General features: G+C 31.9%; 3 protein-coding genes and 1 non-coding gene across 5 annotated transcripts; 2 read left to right on the plus strand and 2 right to left on the minus strand.

Annotated features, from left to right (window-relative positions):
• The first annotated feature begins 1,966 nt into the window (after nucleotides 1-1,966).
• LOC125811040 (serine/threonine-protein kinase STY13-like) lies at nucleotides 1,967-6,482 on the plus strand. The gene is made up of 6 exons (XM_049490528.1): nucleotides 1,967-2,628; nucleotides 3,142-3,274; nucleotides 3,390-3,585; nucleotides 4,783-4,907; nucleotides 5,009-5,167; nucleotides 5,741-6,482. Exons 1-6 carry the CDS (start codon nucleotides 2,495-2,497, stop codon nucleotides 6,053-6,055), a joined length of 1,062 nt encoding a protein of 353 aa, XP_049346485.1. The 5' UTR covers nucleotides 1,967-2,494; the 3' UTR covers nucleotides 6,056-6,482.
• Nucleotides 6,483-6,926: 444 nt separating this feature from the next.
• TRNAD-GUC (transfer RNA aspartic acid (anticodon GUC)) lies at nucleotides 6,927-6,998 on the minus strand. The gene has a single exon. It is a non-coding gene; the product is annotated as a tRNA-Asp (tRNA).
• Nucleotides 6,999-10,669: 3,671 nt separating this feature from the next.
• On the plus strand, nucleotides 10,670-13,554 carry LOC125811036 (SUPPRESSOR OF GAMMA RESPONSE 1-like). The gene is made up of 6 exons (XM_049490524.1): nucleotides 10,670-10,772; nucleotides 11,625-11,757; nucleotides 11,962-12,148; nucleotides 12,403-12,899; nucleotides 13,004-13,306; nucleotides 13,398-13,554. The coding sequence occupies exons 1-6, from the start codon at nucleotides 10,765-10,767 to the stop codon at nucleotides 13,449-13,451; spliced, it is 1,182 nt and encodes a 393-aa protein (XP_049346481.1). The 5' UTR covers nucleotides 10,670-10,764; the 3' UTR covers nucleotides 13,452-13,554.
• A 1,493-nt stretch (nucleotides 13,555-15,047) lies between these two features.
• On the minus strand, nucleotides 15,048-17,503 carry LOC125811037 (uncharacterized). Of its 2 annotated transcripts, none has more exons than XM_049490526.1 (2): nucleotides 17,032-17,503; nucleotides 15,048-16,500 (listed from the first exon to the last, which is right to left on the minus strand). In XM_049490526.1, exons 1-2 carry the CDS (start codon nucleotides 17,095-17,097, stop codon nucleotides 15,403-15,405), a joined length of 1,164 nt encoding a protein of 387 aa, XP_049346483.1. In that variant the 5' UTR covers nucleotides 17,098-17,503; the 3' UTR covers nucleotides 15,048-15,402. The 2 variants fall into 2 exon arrangements, with proteins under 2 accessions (XP_049346483.1, XP_049346482.1); XM_049490525.1 differs by having other exon boundaries at nucleotides 15,048-16,503; nucleotides 17,032-17,401.
• Nucleotides 17,504-23,897: the final 6,394 nt, after the last annotated feature.

Here is a 23,897-nt window from a genome sequence, read left to right on the forward strand (position 1 = left end):
TTATTCTAACAAGGTACGAGATTTGAGTCATATAATACCAATATTGCAATGTGTTAATGTAGCCTTAAAATTTAGTTTTTAGGGCATGTTTCTTTTTAGATTGTATTAAGTTCAAATTCAGAATTTACGAAAGAACAAAATAATATAAGTTCTCCATATCTTTATAACTTGAATTTCTTAGAAGGTTAGTAGATATATGTATGTCAGCCTGAATAATTTACTCTTTTTTTTTTAATCTTTAACAATGGTAAGTTTTTTCTACAAACAAATAATATATCATTTCGTGTTATATATTGTCAAAATGGTTCTCGTTCTGATCCCTATCAAAAGTCAACCTCTTTCTTCTTGTGCTTACTCTAAATAATATCTTAGCATGAGAATTTGAAGGCAATTAAATTATTGGTGATATGACCTGCATATTATTTTATTTTTAAGAAGAAAAGTTACTTAAAATTTTAATGCAAGCAGAAAAATCCAAAACTTTTGACTTCTAAATACAAGTTGATTTCGTCGCCCAAAAGAATAAAAAAATAGGATTAACAAAAAATTGAGACAATGTAACGCCATAAAATTGAAAACAGCCTTTTGTACACATCCATTAAATTATTTGGTTATTATCCTATTAAAATAATTTGAAGCAATGTGAACATATATATTTCTTTTTATGAAATCGATTAAATTAAAAATCAATTATTCAACTATTAAGATAAAAAGAATTAAAAAATATTTTCCTCCATTGACCCCAAATGTTAGTTTCTCCAATATAATAATGATGATGATTTACTTACTTGGAAATATAATGAAGATGTAAAATGAAAGATAGTGTATGTACTACATATGAGGACATTATAGAGGACGTACTAAGGTACCCCATTTTCATCATTTGTTTGGTACTGTCCATTGGGGCTGGCAAAGGATAACTATTACTCCTTCTGTTTAGAAAAAAAGAAGATTTAATTTGACTTAATATGTAATTTAAGAAAATTAGAATGATTTTTTAATTTTATGTTCCTAAATTAAAGTTATTTCAAATGTATAAAATGCATTTTAATTTTATAGTTTTAAATATAACATGTGGAAAACTGAAATCAAAATGTTATAAAAAAAAAAAAAAGGAAAGATTTTTTTTTGAAACAATTTTTTTTTAAAAAAGTAGGTAATATTGTTTTAAACAGAGGAAGTATTTTTTTTGTTTCCCGTTAATATTCGATATTAAAATTGAAACTTAAATAAATTTTGAATTTTTGCATTATAGTGTATATTTGGGAGGGGATGGGGTGTCACTCATAATAATTTTTTCCCTTTTATTTTTATGATTCAACTCTAAAATCTTTAGTTAAATATATCAAGATTTCAACCATCTCAATAACTGTATCTATTACTCATATTTTATCCAAAATTGCATATTATTATTGTATGAAATATGAATTGGCTAATGCTATTTTAATTTTAAAATATTCAAATCAGTTGGGAATCATTTATTGTGGGTGAATAGTTAGGATAGTTAGTCAATTTTTATATCTATGTAAAATATGATATACTGTGTTTTTTTAATATTAATTCATTACTTTATTCTAGTTAAATACTTTATCAAAAATTAGTTATACACAATTTTATGCTCAAATTATTTTTCTCCTAAGTACTCCAAACAAATGATCCCTAAATCTCTTTTTTTTTTCTCATCAATTATATTCCATATCAACAAAAAAAGTTTAAAAAATCAGATGATTGTACTTGCTTCTTCTTCTTCCATCTTCCATGTGCCAATTCCAACAATTTTTTTCTTTATATTAAAATCTCAATATAAATATAATATCCTTTTCAATGGCATCTAGTTATTTTCCCATTTTACCCTTCCTTGTCTCCATTTACTCTTGTTAAATAATTTCTATTGTCTCCTCAAAATAATTCAAAAGGATAATAAAATCCTCCCCCCCACCCCCCTTTTTTTTTCACACACACACACACATCACCTTCCTCTTTTTATTTGCAGATCAAGAAACCAGAGCAACTTATAAATAAAAAGTATTAGCACTAACTAAAGTCTCCTAATTGCTTAACATCCATCTCTATCTTTCATTATCTTTCCCCTTATTCTACTCACTCTTCACCTTATTTATCTCTCTTTTTTCTTCTTCTTCTCATAGCCCCAATTGATCCACCAACCAAACCAGCTGATCTACTTCTTCTGAACTGTTTATTTTTTATTATATTTCAACTGAACCAGTAAGAATTTCTGGGGTTTCTTGTTTGTTGGGTTCATTCTTCTGTTGTTTTAAACACAGGGGTTTGTTGTAGATTCGTTTCTGCTTTGTGGGTCACTGAGTTTTCTGGTTCTTGGTTATAAAGTCTTGAACTTTTTTGCTTTTCTACTGGTTTTGCTTCAAATGCTAGGTGAATTGTTGTTAAGTGTTTCGATTTTGGTAGTTAAATAGATGTGCTACTAGTTCATTCTTGAAGTTATTATAGGGGGAGAGTATTTGGGGTCTGGAAAATGGGATCTGCTAATGGGTTTTACTCTGGAGAAGAAGAGTTCAATTTGGAGACGAAATGGTTAATTGATCCAAAGCTTCTGTTTGTTGGTCCTAAGATTGGAGAGGGTGCTCATGCCAAGGTGTATGAGGGAAAGTAAGTTTACTTTCTCTGTTAGTAAAATTATGTTTTTGACGGATCTGTAAGAGCCGGACTCCACTTGTGGGATCACACTGGGTATGTTGTTGTTGTTTTACTGATTTGTAAGTGCTGTTTGTTTATTTGAACTTCTGAACTAGTACTGCTAGATTCTGTTGGTATGGCATTACTGTTAGATTTAATTCAGCTAGTTCAATGGTTTAATCTTAGGAAAATGTTTGAAGAATTAACAATAAATAGTTGCTAAAGTTTCCGTTAGATTTATAGTATGTGTATAGGGGTGTATAATCAGAGTATAATCAATGTATACTGCTCGAAAAATAAACAGTGAATACGACTGGCTATTTGTGAAAAAATCCCAAAGTGTGTTGCTAAAAGATATTGTTCTTAATTCTGAAGTGAGGGGATTTAAAAGTATGTGCTAGTTTGTTAAATTAATAACGCCTAAATTTCTGTCCTGATGCAGTTTTGTGCGTCTTTAGTTATATTTTTTGGTTGGGTTCTTCTCAGATACCGAAACCAGAATGTAGCGATAAAGATTGTGCATAAAGGGGAAACGCCCGAAGAGATTGCCAAGAGGGAATCTCGTTTTGGAAGGGAGGTTGCTATGTTATCCAGAGTTCAGCACAAGAACTTAGTGAAGGTTGCTTTTAAGTCCCAAACTTGTGTTTGGATATGATCTATTTGATTAGTTGTTAAGACGGCTAAATGAATTGCTCACATTGGTTATTGGTTTTCATTTTATTTTTCATCTACAGTTCATAGGAGCTTGCAAGGAGCCTGTCATGGTCATTGTAACTGAACTTCTTCTCGGTGGGACGCTGAGGAAATACTTGCTGAACATGAGGCCAAGGTGCTTGGATACTGGTGTTGCTATTAGATTTGCCCTTGATATAGCTCGTGCAATGGAGTGCTTGCACTCTCATGGTATCATTCACCGTGACCTAAAACCTGGTAACTAATATGTCTCTCTCACTGTTTTTTTTTATATATTTTCAATTTCAAACTATTTCAACATCCATTTCGATCTGGTCTGAAATCACCACTAATCTTTTAACCTTTATGTGTTCTTGATCTCTAGTAAATGTGTTTCGATGGTCACATGCTTCAATATGGTACTAGAACAGGCAAATGTCTTGGGATGGAATCTCACCACCACCTTTTATCTAAAAGAATTTTAACGTGCTTGCCCCATGAAAAAAGAATCAAGCTCACACGTGAAGGGACGTGTTTAGAATACAATTGAAAAAATAAGTGTGTGTTCTCACTTCTTTCTATAACAACTTCAGCTTTTAGATGTGATAGGCACACATTTCAATAGCCCCTATATGGTAAAAGTATTACTGGTTAAGTAATTTCATATGGCATATGGTTCCAGATCACTAACAAGCACTAAAATTCTTTCTTGTGTCCTCTGCTTCGTGTTGTGCACTTTCTTTTGCTAACTGTTCTGCTTATAAGAACAAAGAAAAGTCATTTTCAAGCCTTCATTGGCTTTGCTACTCACTGTTCCTATTTTTGTCTGTGGGTTAGTTGAACAAATAAGTTAATACTTGATAGTAATCTAAAGATGCTCTCATTGGTGAAATCATATGGAACTAGATTCTTGACAATATTACCAGTACACGGTTGGTAGAAGCAGCTGAATACATAAGAAACTTTAACTGGAATAAATTCCCCTGAAAGTGCTGCAGAAGAAGATGCTTACTCATCATCCTTTTTTAATAAAGTGGTCGAGAAAATTGAAATTTTACTTTCTTTTGTTTTCTTCTTCCAAGGTTAGAAAAATAATTTCTTTGAGCTCCTAAATAAAATGTTAAGATCATTTTAGTTTCTACTACAAAATTGAGATGCATAACCTTCTTCTTTAGATTTTTTAAAAAAAAATTCTTGGATGAAGTTATGAGCTATATACAAAGGTATCAAGAAGATGCAAAATTACAATTAGTGTCAGCAATTATAATTGTTGTCTTCTTTTGCCTAGTAGTGTAACTTATACTTGTCAAGGTTTAGCAATGATTTCAAACTTTACAAATCTTCTCTGTTAATCGAGGGTGTTGACAACATTTATGGATATTGTTATTCCTTTAAAAATTACAATGCCTTTAGTATCATTTTTCTGATTTGGGTTCTGTTTGCATTTTTTTCCAGAGAACTTGCTTTTGACTGCGGACCACAAAACTGTCAAACTTGCGGATTTTGGTTTGGCAAGAGAAGAATCATTGACAGAGATGATGACTGCTGAAACTGGAACCTATCGCTGGATGGCTCCAGAGGTTGATTCTTGAATCCCCGTGCTTATTAATATATTTTCCGTTCTTTTTCTCTTCTCCTATGGCTATACAGAGCTGACTTATCACTCTCCTTTTGGTGGCAGCTCTACAGCACAGTCACTTTAAGACATGGCGAGAAGAAGCATTATAATCACAAAGTAGATGCCTATAGTTTTGCAATTGTTCTGTGGGAACTCGTACATAACAAATTACCATTTGAGGGCATGTCTAATTTGCAGGCTGCTTATGCAGCTGCGTTTAAGGTAAAAATCCTCTCTCCCTATTAGTTTTTGTCATCTAGTTATTTCAATATCATCATTTTAATTTTCCTGAACTAAAAGGATGAGAGAGGTTAAGATGTGATAGCATTTAGTTGGTTTCACATCACACTGCCTCCTTTACAAAGGGCACATCAAAGACTAAATTGGACCACTGGGGGACACTAGTACAACTTTGGGTGAATGCCCTTTAATTTACCTATGTTTGTCCCACAGCTGAAGACTAAAAAAAGTTGTTTTTGTCTCAAATCACCTAACTTTTGACTGAAGAACACGTATACGTGGATAATTACAATGCAGAAACTTGAGACTTTGGTCTAGCGGTAAGAGCGTGTGTAGCACATGATGTGGGGACGAAAGCCTATATTTAAGTGGAAAATGGTAGAGGGACTGTCCATCATCCACCGAGTTCGGAACCGTGCACCACCCAAGAAATAAAATAAAAAAGGATCTTGGGGCCCATGTTTGGTCTTAACTATGTCCAGCAAGATGTTTAGTATAACAATTAATAGCTGTTTGGTTTTGCTAAACCAAGTTTATACCTTGTGTGTTTTGCAGAATGTGAGACCAAGCGCAGATGATCTCCCCGAGGATTTGGCAGTAATTGTAACTTCGTGTTGGAAAGAGGATCCAAACACTCGTCCCAACTTCACTCAGATAATACAGATGCTTCTACATTTTCTCTCTTCAGTTTCCCCTCCGGAACCAGTAATACCAGCTAGGATTTTCACTTCAGAGAATCATGTGTTACCACCAGAGTCTCCAGGTACCAGCTCCTTAATGTCCAAGCGTGATGACTCGGGTGAGACCCCTAAAACACCAATGGAGAATCAGCCAAGAGGGTTCTTCTTCTGTTTTAACCAATGCTACTGATCCCCAAGGGAAAAGTTTGTCATAATCACGTAGAAGATACTCGGAGTTCAGCTATCTTTTAGTAAGCTCACAAAATGTTTAGCCCAGATATGTCACTAGATAACTTAGCTTTTGGTCTTTCTTCCACACAAGTATAGTAAAACCAGCCACGGTAATTCAAAGGTGAAGGAAGTTGTTGCAGGAAGATGCACGATCTAGACTCATTTTAACTCGCGGGAACGTGTTCTGACTTAATTGTGAAGAGTTTCTGGATGCTGGAGTTGGGTTGCTGTGATGTATATTATAGTTGTAAAAATAAGGTCCATCCAAAGACCTGTACTCCAATCTTTTGTTAAACCTCAATTGACTCTTGTCATTTTGGCGCATTATATGAACTGATTAATGTAGCTATTCTGCAGTTAGTTAAGAACTTGCTAACATTATCAAACTATTGGTTAAAAATAGTGTAATCACAAATTTTGAACTCGCTAATATTTTGAAGAACATTAAGGTAGTAGCTAAAAGTACCTTTATAGAGAGATTAGGTTATGGCTTGTTAAACTGATTTTGGTTGATACAATTATGACTCATTTGATCAATTGATGGAAATTCCGATTTATTTGGATATTTTTTACAGAAAAAAATAAAAATAAAGGAGAAGGATAGATTGATGGATGAATTTTTGGAAGGAAAGGGACAGTAGAGGTTGGCAAGAAAGAAACAATTAGTTGTTGGATGTTTTGGGGAGAGGGTGAAAGTTAATGTTTGTTTGGTCCACCATTGAAATTACTAAAATAAGAACAAAATATAGGAGTCAATTATTTGAACAGTCAGTAACGCGCCTGTCGGCCCTATGGCACAAACAAGGAAAAAATCAAATAAAAAATTAAATCGCCGCTGCCGGGGATCGAACCCGGGTCACCCGCGTGACAGGCGGGAATACTTACCACTATACTACAACGACTTTGTTGATATGGTTGCATAAAAAATCTATAGGATAAGTAGTGTTTCAATATGAATAGTGGCAGCAAACAAAAGTCGAGACAACTACTTTTTGACTTTCACTACATGAGCTTACCCCGTTGTTGTTGGTTTAGTATGCTATAAGCATTCTTTGTGAGTGAAAATACGAACTTTTGATAGTGGTGTTTTTGATAAAAGTATAGTGATTGGACGAAAAGGATTATACTAGTAATAAGAAATAATATTTGACAAAATGGATGGCCAATTAATATAAAACAGGGCGTGTGCATCAGTTTTCAACTTTCAATGAACATGTTAAAGATGAAAGCATTTGCCTATGTGTTGCTTTAACTTTTGCATCAAGCAAACTAAAGTCCTCTTGCTTTTTCGAGACCTTTCATAAGTTCTTTATTGTACTATTTGGTTTTGACGAGTTCAAAATCTATGATTATAGTTATACACATATTTGTATACCTAAAAAACCTATAGACATTATCATCCATTGCAGCCTCACTTGTTTCGTTGTCATTGTTGGAGTTCATCAATGATTTTGTTGGCCACTAAAAAATCGATGTTATTTCTTCAAAGGGTGATATATTTAAAAGTTTATATGCATATACCATTCGAAATTGAACATAGTTATATTCGATTGACTATCTATATAATTAATGTCTTCACATAAATATATACATACATCCAATTTCTACTTTGAAAACATTTACATATGATATATTATTACAATCAGATATTATATTCACGCGATCTCGATTATAACCAAATTTCGTATTACGATAATAGCGCTACTTATGAAATTTAACTGTTAAATACAAAGGGTCTCTACCATACGAAACAAAATATGGAAGTTTTAGAGTGAAATGCTTTGAACATTGTCCTCCACATCAGGTGTTGATAAGACCAGCGATGATTACACGTGTCAAACATCAACAGGAACAAAAGTAAATAATCATTGTTCTGCTCTCTGCACTGAATCATCCTGTTGGATTTTCTTGTAACCCCAAACCAGGAAGTTTCTCAATAATTTAATAATAAAATGAGATTTTTATATTATTTATTTTAATTTATTTGTCCAATTATTTATTTATTTATATAAAAATGAATATTTCTTTTACAATTATTTAGTAGAGTAATTCTTTTGTTATGGAGTAGTATATGACATGTATAACATCAAAAAATCTAGAAATATTTTAATACATTATATCTTAATTTTAAATTTTAAAATTCAAACATTTTCTTTTAAGACCCTGTAAGAAATTAAAATATGACAAATAAATTAAAATAAAGGGATTAATTTAGTGCTGTCCACTGCAAGAAACTTTTTCTTTTTTTCTTTTTAAAATATGGTGATATATGAATATTTATTACAACCTTGCAACTGTCTTGTACCAATTAATTTACGCTCTACCAACGTAACATCATACCCTACAACAATAATACGCCCCAGGTAGTTTCCATGAAAGGAGATTCGAAGAGAGTAAAATGTATGTAAATTTTATTTTTATTTTAGAAATAAAGAAATTATTTATTGATATACCTTTAATTTAAAAATAAATAATCTACAACAATAAAAATATAAATTAACAATATATAATAACAAAAATAGGAGAGGATATAATGTAACATCCTATCCTATCTCGATAGTATTATAAGTTAAGGAAATAAGAAAGAGAGAAAGGGAAAAGTACTTTACTACGTGAATATATAATCTTCGGTAAAACAAATTAAGTTTATTATCTGAAAGCAAATATCCACTTGTCAAGAAATTAAATAGTATACCAACATGAGTTGTGATGCACTTGTGGGAGTGTTTCACCCTTAACCAGATGTCTTGAGTTCGAGTCCTGGGTATGGAGAAAATTTTGTTGTGAGCGCCACCCCCGAATGGACCATGTAGTGCGCAATCTGGATTTAGTCGGAGCTCCAATATGAACTTTGAACACCAGATGAAAGAAAAAGACAGCCTCATATAACTAATGTTGGTTATGTGATTCACAAAATAAAGTTTTTTGTTCAAGATCATAAGATTAAAAGTAATTTTTGAAACATTGAATATGTTTTTAATTTAAGATCGTAAGATTTAATTATTCTTTTTATTTTCTTAAATTATGTGTGGCTAAATCACAAATTGAAATGAAAGGAGTATGAAATCTTTTTAAAGTTAAATAATGGAGTAATACAAGTTAAAACTATGGAATCTTTTTAAAGTTAAATAATGGAGTAATATAAGTTAAAACTAGACTTAAGTGATTTGTAGTCCCTTAAAGTTATTTTCATATTTCATTTAGACACATCAACTAAGGCTAGTATCTATTGAACACTTTGACCTTAAAAATTTATATCTATTAGACACAAAATGTCAATTAGTTGAAAAACAAAATTGCGTGTAGCTCAAACGCAAATACATAATAGGTGTACCAATTAAACAACGACACGTGGCAGTCAAATTCAATTTTTTAAAAGTTCTATTTAGATAATCCAAAAAAAAAATTTAAGAATATAAAAATTAACTCTTTTAATTAACGCTCCCCACCCCCACCCTCTCGTCTTCTTCTTTACCCCTTTCCTCCAGCGTCAACACGCAAATAAAACATCGCCCCACTCTTTCATTCCCGTTCATCAGCATCGATAGCACCTCCTACCCATTGACTTCATCTTCTTTCGATTAATAAACATTTATCACAGTTACAAGATATAATAACAAACTTTTGCCAAAAATAAAATTTATTCAATTTTCTTTCATCGAAATAAATAGAGTTTTGCCAAAATATTTAAAACCTAAAAAAAACTGAAGAATAGTTGGAGAGGGTGAGAGAAAGAGAGAGAGAAAGTTGGTGGGATGGGGTGGCATGGGAGGTAACCGGCAAGTATAGAGATGGTGAATGGAAATAGTTGAGGTTGTTCCTAGGAAGAAGACGTCATTTTTTTTAAAATTTTTTATTGTTAGTTAATTGTTTTTGATTATTAATTAATGTCAAGGTCAATAAAGCAAGAAAAATGTACTTTTTTAGGAAAAATAAAAAGGAAAATGTTATTTGGGCATCTTCATGCGCCCATGAAAAGTGAAGAACACATTTTTTGCCACATCACTACTTTGTGCTTAATAGAAACACATTGTAAATATTTTAAGTGTTCAATAGCTAATAGCCCTAGCTAAGGTGTCTAAATAAAATATACGGACAACTTTTAAGGGTCGTAGATGACTTAAGCTTTAAAACTATGTAAATTTTACATAGAATAATTGTATTAATAAAATATGATTTCCCGGTTAATATTATGGAATATAAATATTTCAAAAAAGACAAATCTACTCAAAAAAGGTAAAAGGTGGAAATTAAACATAAAACCATTTCCATTTATAGCTTGGGGAGCAAGGAAGGCGGGTCAGATAAATTTACCGTTTTTAACACCATTACCCATTTTTCTAAAAAGACATTTCACTTCCAAAGCTAAGTCACTAGCAGACCCGAGGTTCGGTCAACACTGGGCCCATCTCAAACCTATGGTTCGGGAACATCGATGAATGCGATGCTCATCCGAACCTAAAGACTCGGATTCCAAACCTCTTAAGATAAAATTTCCCGCTCATTCACACTCCAACAGTCCAGCTTGCTTAGTCCAGTGGAGAAAGGAGGCAAAATTCAGGCACCATAAAACCAGAGTTTTTCTCTTCTTCGAATGTGTTTAATAGATGCGCTGAAACTCAGATTACCGAATTTTCTTCAAAAATCTTGAATTTTTTTCGATCCTTAATGGGAAGGTGAGGATGGATTTTTTTTTATGAAACTTTAAAGTTTGTGTTTTTAGGAAAAAAATTGTTCTGGGTTTGATTCGATATGATCAAACATGGTCTTAAAATTGAATCTTTAAAGAATTCTGGGGAAAAAAAATCTATCTTTTCGGTAGCTTCCGTTGTAAGATTTGTGTTTGCTCCTGGGGATAATGCTGAATACTACTGTAGTTTATTAAGGATTTTGGGTTATCTGGGTTTTAATTTGTTCTTCGATTTGGAATACGAAAGGCCATCGCGAAAGGCGTTTGAGTTATTCTTCATCAGATTGTGTTCACCAACAGATTGTTTAATACTTGAAAATGTTAAAAGCATGTTCTGTGTTTACAATTGCAAATGTGAAATGTGTGCTTTTTACTGGCTGGTTGCTGGAAGTCCCCATTTGTTCTAATTGCCCCAATTTTTTTGATGGTCTCATGCTCTTGATCATCTGCCTAATATTGTCTTCCACTTGCTGGATTGGAGGTTCAAATTTTGCTTGCAATGAGTCATATTGAAATTTGTCTATTTACCTGTTCAATATGTTAGTGTCATAGAAAGATTTGGAAAAGTTGGTCTTAGGTCTAAACTGATAGTGAAACCAGATGAATTATTGAATTTATCAAGAGTATTTACTGAACTTATCGTTAATTGTTAAGCATTCTAGACCTCGCTTGCGGAATTACACTGGGTATGTTGTTGTATTGTTAATTGTCAAGTATATTTCCTTTAGGGTTCAATGGAAGTTTTTGAATCTGTTGGATGATATTGTTGTTCTTTTGTCACTTATGTCACCATAAGAAGATTTATAGGTCTAATCTGTTTTCTTTTTTATTGATCCAGATCTTGGCTTATCAATGGCAGAGGACTTGCGAGTAAAGTCAAAAATGCTAGTGCCCCTGCTGCACATCAAATCAAAGATTGTGGGGCAAAGCGGCAATGCCCAAACTGCAACTACTCTATTGATAACAAGGATGTAAGCTAACAAGTGTTCATGCATAATTTACTTACCTCTTATAGTTTACTTAACAGCTTTGTCAAACTGTTTAGTCTAGTTGAAAATTTCTCTTGAAAAGAAAGTTCTTTTGTTTCCCCTGGTTCAAGATTAGGCCAACAAATAATTGTATCATAAATTAGCTGCTCAAAGCCTGCTTCAATATTTTGCTGCTTTCTGATTCAGGTTTCTCATGAATGGCCTGGTCTACCTGTTGGTGTTAAATTTGATCCATCTGATGCTGAGCTCGTGGAGCATTTAGAAGCAAAGTGCGGGGTGGGAAATTCAGAGCAACACAAATTCATTGATGAGTTCATCCCGACCCTTGATGTTCACGAAGGAATTTGCTATACCCATCCTGAAAATCTTCCTGGTTTGTAGCACACCCAATTCTTCAATATACTAGCTTATGTTTGCTTTTAACTGCATTAATCAAGTCAATAAACTGTGCTGGTGAAATAAATAAAGGAAAGGCTATTGTTGTTTTCAGGGTTGCATTTACCTAGAAATGAAAATGTAGCAAAAGTTAGTTGTTGTAACAAGCATCTTTCTGTTTTTTTGGTTGAAACCGGACAACCATCAATATGTTATGGCAGATTTTTATTTCTCAATCTCTTATTATGCTAGGTGCAAAAAAGGATGGAAGTAGCATTCACTTCTTTTATCGCATTACTAATGCATATGCAACTGGTAAAAGGAAGCGTAGAAAGATTCATGATGAAAATAATTTGATGAAAGAACATGTACGCTGGCACAAGACGGGAAAGACCAAGGTTGTTATGGAGAATGGATTCCAAAAGGGATGTAAGAAGGTCATGGTACTCTATCAAACTATTAAGAAGGGGTCGAAGCAGGAAAAGACTAATTGGGTAATGCATCAGTACCACCTGGGCCCTGATGAAGATGAAAAAGAAAGTGAATATGTGGTTTCAAAAATCTTTTACCAGCAGCAGAAGCAATCTGTCAAGGCCAATGATTCTTGTGACAATGAGGAAGCCAGTGTGGGAGCCAATCAAACTGGGCCTACAACTCCAAAGACGGTTACACCTAATCCCCCTCGAGATGGAGAAACCCCTTCCTATGATGATATTGTGGATGACTCTTTACCCTTCTCACCTGATCAGGTAGAAACAATTGGATGATGCAGCTGCATTTTGCCAGAATTTTTCCTACCTATATGCATTTTGCCAGAATTTTTTCGTACACTGATTTTCGTTTTGTTGATTAGGAAGTGGAAGTTGCCAAAGAACCAGGGCAGCCTTCTGATGCTAAAATTAAGTGTGAAATGGAGTACACCACATGCTTGGCTGGAGAATCACAAGCAGCTGATGCAAATGATGTTGATAATTCTCTGTTGTGTGATGAGCATAATGATTATTCATTTCTTGATAGTTTTGGACCCAATCTTGGCCCGTCTGCTGACTACACTCATAGCACTTGCCATTTACCACAAGAGAATGGTAACACAACCTGTGGAATTTCAGAGTTAGATAACTTGGAACTGGATTCTCCTCCAGACTTCCAACTTGCAGTAAGTTTCCCATCCTTGTAAATGGTAATGTGTTTTTTGTTTTATATGTATAATAACATCTGTAGCTGAATCTGATGTTGTGTTCTACCAGGATTTGCCATTTGGTTCGCAAGAGAATATCTTTAGTTGGTTGGACCGGCTATAGTGATAAAGGCAATGAGATAATGCTTTATGCATTCTGGGAAGGAGAATATACTTCAACAAGATTGTGCTCTTGAACAGCAACAGGAATCTTTCTTCAATTTCAGCATATCCTTATCAAAAAATGCTCATTTTCCCACCAGTACTACAGGCCACAGAAGAAAAGAAAAAACAGAAATATTGGTTGCTATATCTACTATGCTGGATGATATACTAGTTGAAGGAGTTGTTGCAAAAGAACCTACTACAATCTACCAAGGAGATCAATATTTGAGAGTCAGAACTGTTAAACCTTAGCTTATTAAAATTGGCTCAAATTTTGATTCAATGTTCTGAACTCTGTTGTTAAGACTCTCATATCCTTTCTGTTCTGTTCAGCATGTTCTGACCCCCAAATTTTTCGGAAAGTTTCTCGTTTGTACTAGTTTATATTGTACTAAAAGTGTGGACTGGATTCTATTGCTTTCTAATGCATCTTTCATTGTCTGATTTCATGCATCGTGATATGAAAGATATCTTGTTTTGCATATAATTATATCCTTTTCGCTTTGCATTTAATTTTTAAAGGTAAATACTTGTGTCTTTGCTAGTTTTGTATATGTGAAGAAATTCTTGCATTATTGGAGTTTATGCTCCCAAGTTTTCCTGTTTTAACAACAGATGGATGTGCGCTATGAGCTGGGTCTGGGAAAGATTGAACTACAAGGGTCTGTTACAGATTTCTTTTATATGTATTGCTTTGCATTTATATGTTTAAGCATGCATAATACATATTTAAGCCTCTCACCATGCTTGTCAGATGAACAATGTTGGGTTCTTGTAGATATTCAGGCTTCATAAACAATCTAAAACAAAAAGTCTGATTTTTTACTTGTTTATTCAAGTTTGGTAAGGAACTTCACATAGATCAAAAAAATTACTGCCATGAGTCACCTTTGTGGTGAAAGAAACATCTTGATTAAGTAGTGAACAACAATATCAAAGTTTCATCCTAAAAAGGCAAAGACAGAAAATGACTTCTTGATTCAAGGATGAGATTTGATTCCTGCAAAAACTAGAGGGAAAAAAAAGTATATTAACACTAGTACAAAGAGCTTCCACCTTGCAAAGAAAATCACTACTTGCTTCAAAAAAGATTTGTAATCTTAGGTTTTGAACATGGAAACAATTGTTTCACAGATGGAAATGGGGCATTTGTCTGCAACAAGATATACAACCTATGAAACTATCAACTGTTTCATAGGAATCAAATACCAAATTACCAACAAGAAACTCAAACTGTCCTAAGTGCACTGCCCGAAAACATGTTCATTTCTCGAGCATATCTTTTACTCTGAGTGACTGGAATCACTTGCTCAATTAACATGGCTAACTAAACATGCATTGGTTTCAGAATCGGTCATAGGTTGGGCAGGGTACTTATGCCTTTTCCCAATATGAAAATATTAAACGAAATAAAATCTCAAAAAAAAACACAATGAGTTGGGTACTAACTGAGCTCAATACTTTTCCACATGCCTTCTATGCAACACATTTGGGAAACAAGATTTATAAATTGGAACAAATGTCTCGAACAGGAGCAAAAGAATACGAAAACCAATTCTACAATCAAAAAGGCTGAGCATTGTCATTCAAAGAGTTCTATCTCAGGGTTATGTAATACAGACAGGAAACAATCAAGTTTACCCAAGAGTTCACATCACCCCTATATTAATTTTTTACTTGACAAATGAATGTACTGACACCTCAAATGAACCAAAAAAGACAATATACACCCGGCCGCTTCCCTGAATACTTGTTTACCTACACTTTGTTGCATATAAGGTTTAACTGTATATAGCACTGCCACATGACCATCATCAATTACCTGATAAGAGTCCCTCATGGTGCAACATAAAATCGGCACATGAACACCTCCTATGTTACGAAAATGCATCCAACTTTGTGGTAACAACTTAGCCACTTTCTCTTTTGCAGTTCCCAGGCAAGAGATACTTATACTTCTCGGGATTATCCAGCAAATGCGCAGGAAGATGCACGGCTGAGTAAGAATGAGGTAGAGGTCCCATGTTACCAATGATATCCTTGAATGTGTACTCCTCAGGAAGCATGTCATATAAATCAGATCCTTCACAAATGATATCTTGTATTCTTCTAGGGTTCAAATAATGCAAGAACCTCACTCTATCAGTGTGGCTGTAAGCTTTCATTTTGAATATGAAGTCAGAGATGTGGCGGAAACAAAAGCTACAATGCCAACCTGAATCTGCCAAAAGGTAATCAGTCTGACGATAGTGTACGTATCGAGTCTTGCCACTCTGATACCTGTGGACTGAAGCTCTCCAACTTCTGTGCTTAAGCTCAAATTCAAAAGAGTACAAGTAATTCCTAAAATGAAGGTGAAGAATTGGAGGAATGTCATCACACCATCTTAAAAGATTGATGGTGTGCCTGCTAGGAATTTCATCAACATCGGACATTATCAGCAAATCATCATCCTCTATTCCAGCTATTCTCAATAGCTGGTCGAGTGCTACTCTCTGATATGCCTCTTCAACAAACGGATTTTCACCTTTCCTGAATCTTCCTCCAATGGTTCCATAAGTCAATCGAGGCTCAACAAACTTAAACTGGTCCCGGTTAATAGCGAAAGTAAATGGCTTTGGTAATCCAGTAAACGTGGAGTTTGACTCGAGAAGAACAAACTGTGTGATGTAAGGATACAATTCCTTCCATCTGATAGTAAGCATGTCCACTTCATTACTAAACAAAACAGCATCATAGACACGCCTAGGATATTCACGAATTCCCCATCCATGTTGCTTGCAAAGATTCTCCATTGAGACATTCTCATGATAATAATGGGTAAGTTCAATAAAGGGCTTCGGAGGAGATTGCCATATTGGGCGGAGGAAGTAGGTAATCTTCTGTCCATGAAAGTATATACCAACTATACATAATGGCACAAAAACTACCAAAAAAACAATAGCCTTTAAATCCAATCCTCGAAGCATACACCGTAGTCTTGACATGCTTACTATTCCAGGGGTAGACTGCTGCATATAAAAAAGATAACTTCAGAACGATGCAAATAGCAGCAAACCTTTGAAAACAATCAAATATTCCACACATTAGTTTATTGAACCCCTAAGAATTTCCCAAATATCTTCCAAGAGGAGAACAACATATTAATTTTTTGTTTCAAAGCTTTTTATCCACTTGTGAGAACCATAAGAAAACTGAATCTTCCATCAGTTTAGATAATATCCAAATGAATAGCTAAAAATCATGGATTTTCCCCAAAATCCCAACACACCCACAAATTTCCAGAAGCTCATAACAATATAGATATGAAAAAACAACCAAATTGCATATTGTTTTGAAAATAAAATTCCTCATCGGGAGCAGAGCAATCCCACATCATCCCAATTCAAGATTTTAGGGTTTATAAGCAATACCAGAATGAAAAAACACATATTTCATAATTCCCCAGAAACTCAACAACAAAAAACCAATATTTACTAAAATTCCAAACTATTAAGCACATAAAATGGTGAATGACAATTAAAAGGGGAAAAAGGTACCTCGCCACAAACGTCTTCACAAAAATCGTCGCTTTTCTTTGAAGGGTAATAAATATCAGACACCATGAGCACTACCAAGATATTTTATTCAAAACCCTCCTCTAAAAATGGCCAATGAAACTTTGGCTTCTTCCAATTTTTAATTTTTTTCCTCTCTTTTTTCAAGAATTTTTGTTACCTTCTGTAAAATTCAGAAGATAAACAAATTATGAAAAGAGAGATTGTTTGAAGAAAAAAGAAACCCCCTCCCTCTCAAATTTACAGCAATGAGAGGGGAAGTTATTTTCCAAAATTTTTCTCTGTGGATTGAATTTGACTATATAAAACACGCTAAATTATAGCCGTTTGTTGTGTTCTTCTTCTTTTTTTCTTCTAATTCAACACTCTCTCTACAGATAAACTATATATAGAGACAAACACAATGCACCCCACGCCATCCCCACCCCCACACCCTGTATCTTCTCCTTCACCTATGGAAATTCTATAATGCAGGTGGAAAAAAAATTATGTTTTTTTTTTAATAAAGATTCCTAATCTAACTGGAAAAAGAATTAAAAATATTCCTAATTTAAATAATTCTACTCCAGATAGGATTGCTTCTGTCATTTATTTTTTTTAAAAAAAAACTTGAATTAATAGATAAATATTTTACGTGGGGAGATCTCCATGGCATATTCCTGATATTTATACAACAAGTACCATTTTATCCACTTCTTTAAATTTGTTTTTTAGGAAATAAAAAAGGAAATGTGAATCTAATGAAAAAAATAGTTATTTACAAATTTTTTATTCTCCTTTACTTTTTTTTTAATGTAAGATGGGCATGCATGTGGAAAAAGATAAAAGCACAAAAGTTTTGCATTTGTAACATATAGGTATGATTTTTACCACAAAACGTTACGATGAAGTGATATATATTTATTATTTTTAATTAAAAGTTTTAAATTCGAATTATGAAGGTAAAATTCTTCTGATAATTGTCATACAAAATTAAGTTGATAAGTTTTAAAGTAGATATTGAACATCACGAAGGAAATGGTACCCACTTATTTTCTTGTATCATTCTATTTTCTCCTACTTGCAATTCTATCAATGCTCTAAATTACTTTTTTTTTTAAAAAGGAGTAATAATATGTCAACTATAATGGTTGGAGACTTGGACCAAGTCTAGCATAAGTTGAACCTATATTGATTGAGGTGTTATTTTTCTTGTAATAAGTGACATGGAAACAAGTGGACATTGATTACTAGGATAATAAGTGGTTTTTATTAACAAGTCATAATTTCATTTGTTGATTAAGGACTTTTTAATTACTCATTCCTGGGGATTACTTAATTAATCATTATTTTTTTATTGATATGGGGAGGGTCTCTTCTCCTTTCATTTTCTAAGCAATGATACCCTATTAAATCGACATGCATTCTATTTATTTTACTCAAATCACCAAATTTAGCCTTAATGGAAAGTACCAACATTTAGTGATAGAACATTAACATAATTATGAAATCATAATTTGAACTATATAATGCATAATGTAATTTATAGTTTGTAACGATGATATTCCTAATGTATATAATATGTTTATGTTATTAACAAGAATTGTCTTTAAAAAAAAATCATATGCTCCAAAAATGGATAGGCATTGTTACACAAACAAAGAAAACAAGGTACAATATTTCCAGCTCAAGTCAAGCAAAATTATGTTTGTATTCACTCAAATGGCTAAGAACACAATGTTCAATCTGGCATATGCATTGGAATTCACACAATTCATGATCAATAGGTTATTTTCATATTGTCAATTAGTATTTTGTTTCATTTTGTTTCACCTTAATATAAAAAATAAATATTTTATTTTACTTATCTATTTTCACAAATCAAGATAGTTTTATATTATTATTTTTCCATATTACCCTCACTGTAAAATAACCAGATAAAATAGTAATCGTCAAATTTAGAGTTTCAAAGCATCACTGATAAAGTTAAAGTTAATTTAGTAAAAAGGACCTCCAATTAAAATTTTATAAAGAGGTATGTCAGATCAACTAGGACCAAGTAATATGAAACGAAGTGTATCTAAAAATAATCACCTTAATGAAAAAAAAAAAAAAAAAAAATCCTTTTGGTTGGGGTGGTGGGGATGGAGGGTGGGGGGCTAAAATAATTAGCCTTTATGAGAACCAACGTATGTTTTTGTTTCGTACAAGATATTATTGAGGCGAATAGTTCAAAGACATACTATACTACTTTTAAACAATCAACTAGAGAATATTTCCAGCAATAATTATTTTAATTAATCAAATCTATTTGTATGAATTTGCGTGATGTAACTTGTAATAAAAATATCAGAACAAGTAAATTATTTCACGTAATTAACATGAAGGTATAAAAAAATTAAGAGTTTAAGTTTTATGTAGCATAGAATTTTCACAATTAATTACCCTTTTAAGCAATTATAATTAATTAGATTCATGTTATGTTAAAATCTTATGATAATTAGTGGGAATACCTAAGTTTTGTAAAATTATCATAAAAATATATAAACTTCAAATTTTAAATTAGCATATACACGCACCTGTATAACTTAAATTCAAAATAAATTAGGAGTAAAGACCAGGTTATTTAAGTGTGTTACGGGGAAGATGACCCAGTATTTTTATGCCAAATGTCATCAACTTTGACATTTTCCTAGTTTACTTACTTTTATATATATTTAATCGAAAGTGTAAAAAGATAATATGGAGGATGAGTTTAGTCCAACGACCAAGACAAAATTGACCATGCCAAAACACAGCCGTGTGCTAAATGTTTTTCCTAAAAACTTTAATAAAGGAAAGAATAAATCAATCTTCATACGCTTTTAAAAAAATAATTATTAAGAGAGTTTTTATCTTTTTAAATTGAGGTAAAATAATAAATAATTATATCATAAATATGTAAATAAAAAATAATTTGTAATAACTGTTTTAATAAATTACGATAGATATTTTGAAATGGTTGAAGTAGTTCGTGATAATCCACTTTTGTTTTTGTTCGATAAATATGGTATTGCCTGTCTCCTTCATAATATACGTTTTCATATCAAGTCTTTCTTTTTCTTTAAAAAAAGAGACATTTTGTAATTTTCTTTTGTTTTTCCTCATTCAAAAGAATCTACGGATTGTGCGCGTACAAATAAATATAAGTATATTTCTTATTTATCCCTTTTTATATTAATAAATAACAATTATTATTTTAAAGTTTTTATTATTTAGATAAATACTAAGAGAGCAGGATATGAGTGGTGAGATAAGTATGAGATTTGTTGGAAGATGGTGAAGACATAATCAACAGAAAATGTTACTTGTTAAACTTGTTTTTCCTAATTTTACTAAAGAAGTCATTTTAAAAAAAAAACTAATTTTGTAAGAAAAATGTTTTTGGAAAACTTTACCCAATTGAACATGAAAAAATATCCACTGAACACGCCTAAAATGTCAATTTTTAATTTTCCTTTTATCCAAAGAAAAAATAGTGATCACACAAACCCATGTGCTACATTTTAGCTAAAAGTCTATCCGTTTACTTTTGTAATATAGGGGAGGTATCGTATAACACGATAAAAAAAAGTTATAAAATACAAAATTGTGATTTGCACAAAATTAAGGTATTCGAAAATAAAAGGTTGATGGTTCAGATCTAGTGAAGTTATGCCTCAAGTGTTTGAACGCGACCAATGAACAATTCAAATAGTTCGTCCCACCACTGGGTGGCTTTTTTGTGATAGCAATTATGATTTGTCAATATTTTTTCGATCTTTTTTTGACGTTTATACTAGGCTTATATATCGCTTTAGGCACATTTCTCTTCATTAATAACATGCAATTATTATTTCGCTAACCTTGTACACCCTTAAAATTGCTTAGCTAACTGTTTTTTTCGTCTCATATTAGTTGATCATTTTATTAAAAATAGTTGTTCAATAGTATTAGTTGTCTACCTTACTAAATTAAGAAAACAATAATTAAATTTCTTCTATATTACCCTTACAATTAATTTCTTCTTATTTATGATTTCTAAATATACATGTAAAAGGAAAAATGATCAACTAATATAAGACGAAGGGACATTTTTGTCTCATAAAAAACTTTTACTGAATACAAATCAAAAGTACAGAATATTACAAGTTCAATTTTTGAATGATAATTGATTCATTTGTGAAAGGGAGGTTTGCTTCCAGGCAATTTCTTAGAAAGTGGTGGACTAATCAAAAGTCACAACTGGGACCAGAAAAAATCAAATTACAAGAATGACATCTACATATATGTGACTAAGTTAGAATTGCAACTTGGAAAAATTCTCTCATATTATCCTTTCACCTTTATTTTATGTGTCATAAATTTTTTTAAAATAAAAAAAATATTTACATCTTGTAATTTTAAATATGTTATGTGAGATGTTTCAAATAAAGAGTTGATAATCCATTTTTTAAATTTGTTTATTATGTTAAAAATAGTTTTCACTTTTACTTATTCATTTTAGTATATATACCAAGAGAAAACCAATCATTTTCCCTTATTAACTATTAACACTAATTAATAGCTCTTTTTCAAATTATTTTTCAAGACTTTTTAAAATGATAATTGTCATTGCTATTGTGATAAACTATGCACTTCATTTCTGTCCTAAAATGAATGTTATCTTAGTATAAATATTTTATCCCGAATAAGCATTACCTTATGAATTCAAGATACATATTAGCCTGTCTTTCCAAATTTATGCTTAAACTTCATTTTCTAGTGGTGTTCCATTTTCATGAGATATTTATAAAATATGAATAATTTAGTAAACTACATATTGTATTCAGTTTCATTTCTTAATGAATATGATTATTGTTATAGTGAGTTTCGTTATTGAATGAGAAAGTATTTATTAAGGGAAATACAAAATCGATCATATGAAAGTAAAAATGAATATAGGGAGATATAAATATAAAAAGTGACATTCTTTAAAAAATATAATTAAATCTCTCTTTAACACTTACTATCTTCTACAACAATATTCAATATAACAATTCAACATTTAAAAAAAAATAGTTTTCATATTATATTATATTATACATTTCTTACGAAAATATTTCATTATAACAATTAAAAAATATTTAAATAAATAATATGGTTAAAGAGATGATTGACTCTAACAACTTGTAACTTTGGAGGTACGCATGAGGCAGAAAAGGAAATTGCAGCGTTTGGATAGATTCTTTTATGAATACTATTTAATTTGATCACCATATTCTGTGGGATTTTCGTGCGTTGACTCCATAAACTAAGTCAACCTTGACAAAAAAAGACTAGACTTTTGATCATAAGAAATGGGAGATACAATAATGCAATTTTCAAATTAAAATACGCAGCTATACAATTTTCCAATTTTTAAACAAATAGACAACTGTTCCAAGTAGGATTAGATTAAATACTTAAGTAGTTGTGACTGACTTTGTCCAAAAAATCTTGCAGAATAATTTCATTAATATCAAAAGGAGTAATAAATAATTAAGGGAAGGGTTCAAATTCCAATCCATAAATAATTTTTATATTGAAATTATTAAGTATAGCGATATTAACATGCTAATGTACTTCATGAAAGCAAAGGTTTTCGAAATTTATAACAAGTTTAACTTCCATACTTCATTAAGATGAGAATTTGAGAGTCGAAAATTCGAATATAAATTTCTAATCAAAATATTTCAATTCTCATTAGACACTATCTCTTAAAATAGATTATCAAAAGAATATATAGCACTAAGAGCACGCATACTTTTAACCTTTCATAGGCACAAGCAAAATAAAAAATATTTGGGTATACTTTTTTTTTTTTCCAACTAGAAAATTATACTGCTAATATTGGCGAGGAAATGGACAAAACATGGTGATTTTTAATTTTTGTTATGGAAGATGACAATTGGAAAAAAGTTGACTCACAATTATTCACATGGCTAATTTTTGAGTGACTCTAGTTAATCGATTTCCTTCGTTTTCAAGTTGTACACCACTTATAATAATCACACGATTGAGAATATAGGACCTTCGCCGTTGGACAAAAATTATTACTTTACGTTTAACTAATTATACTGAAAAAAGCTATTTCTAATAGAAGTGATAGAATTATTTCAAGCATTTTCGCTTCAATAACGAGGTACTTTTTTTTTTAATCTCTCTTCACTCATGGTCAACACAATCATGATATTGAAGGCTTTTATAGAAGGAAAAAATTTGAATTTTAAATTTATTCTTAAAATTAATTAAATTATTATATTTGTTTGAATCTCGTGTTTGTGAAAGGATTCTGACTTCTCACCGTAGGAACATTAGGTACATGTATAAATCTGTACGAGTGACAAAGTAGATGAAAGTGAGGCTAATTCAACAACCTCTTATTCATTTCTCATATGTATGAGTCAAGAAAGATCTCATTATCACATTAGTTAGGTCAAAATTGAAGAAGGAAAAGAAATTCAATTATTTTATAGCTAATTATAGTACAAGTTTGAATGATGTTATTATTTATATATGTGGAATTAATCCCATATGAAGGCCTGCTATTGAATTAAGGGGTCTCAATATTAGATAGATTTGTTCATCACACAGTTTTGGATTTATATAAATGTCATTTACCTAGTTTGGATCGTCTTTTGTCTATTTGCACAAAACACCATTTTCGGTCACAGCTCACCTAAGTTACCATGTGTCATTTATGAACAAGTATAAGCAATATATAAATTGCTGATAGAGACAAATCTAAAGTTTTGTGTAGATGGGGTTTAGTGAAAATGGGGTCAGAAATATATACGGTAATTTTTTTTTATATCAATGTCATTTGTTGA

The sequence above is a fragment of the Solanum verrucosum genome, unplaced genomic scaffold, assembly GCF_900185275.1.
Source record: "Solanum verrucosum unplaced genomic scaffold, falcon-dt-bn FXZP01000032.1, whole genome shotgun sequence".
Lineage (NCBI taxonomy): Eukaryota > Viridiplantae > Streptophyta > Magnoliopsida > Solanales > Solanaceae > Solanum > Solanum verrucosum.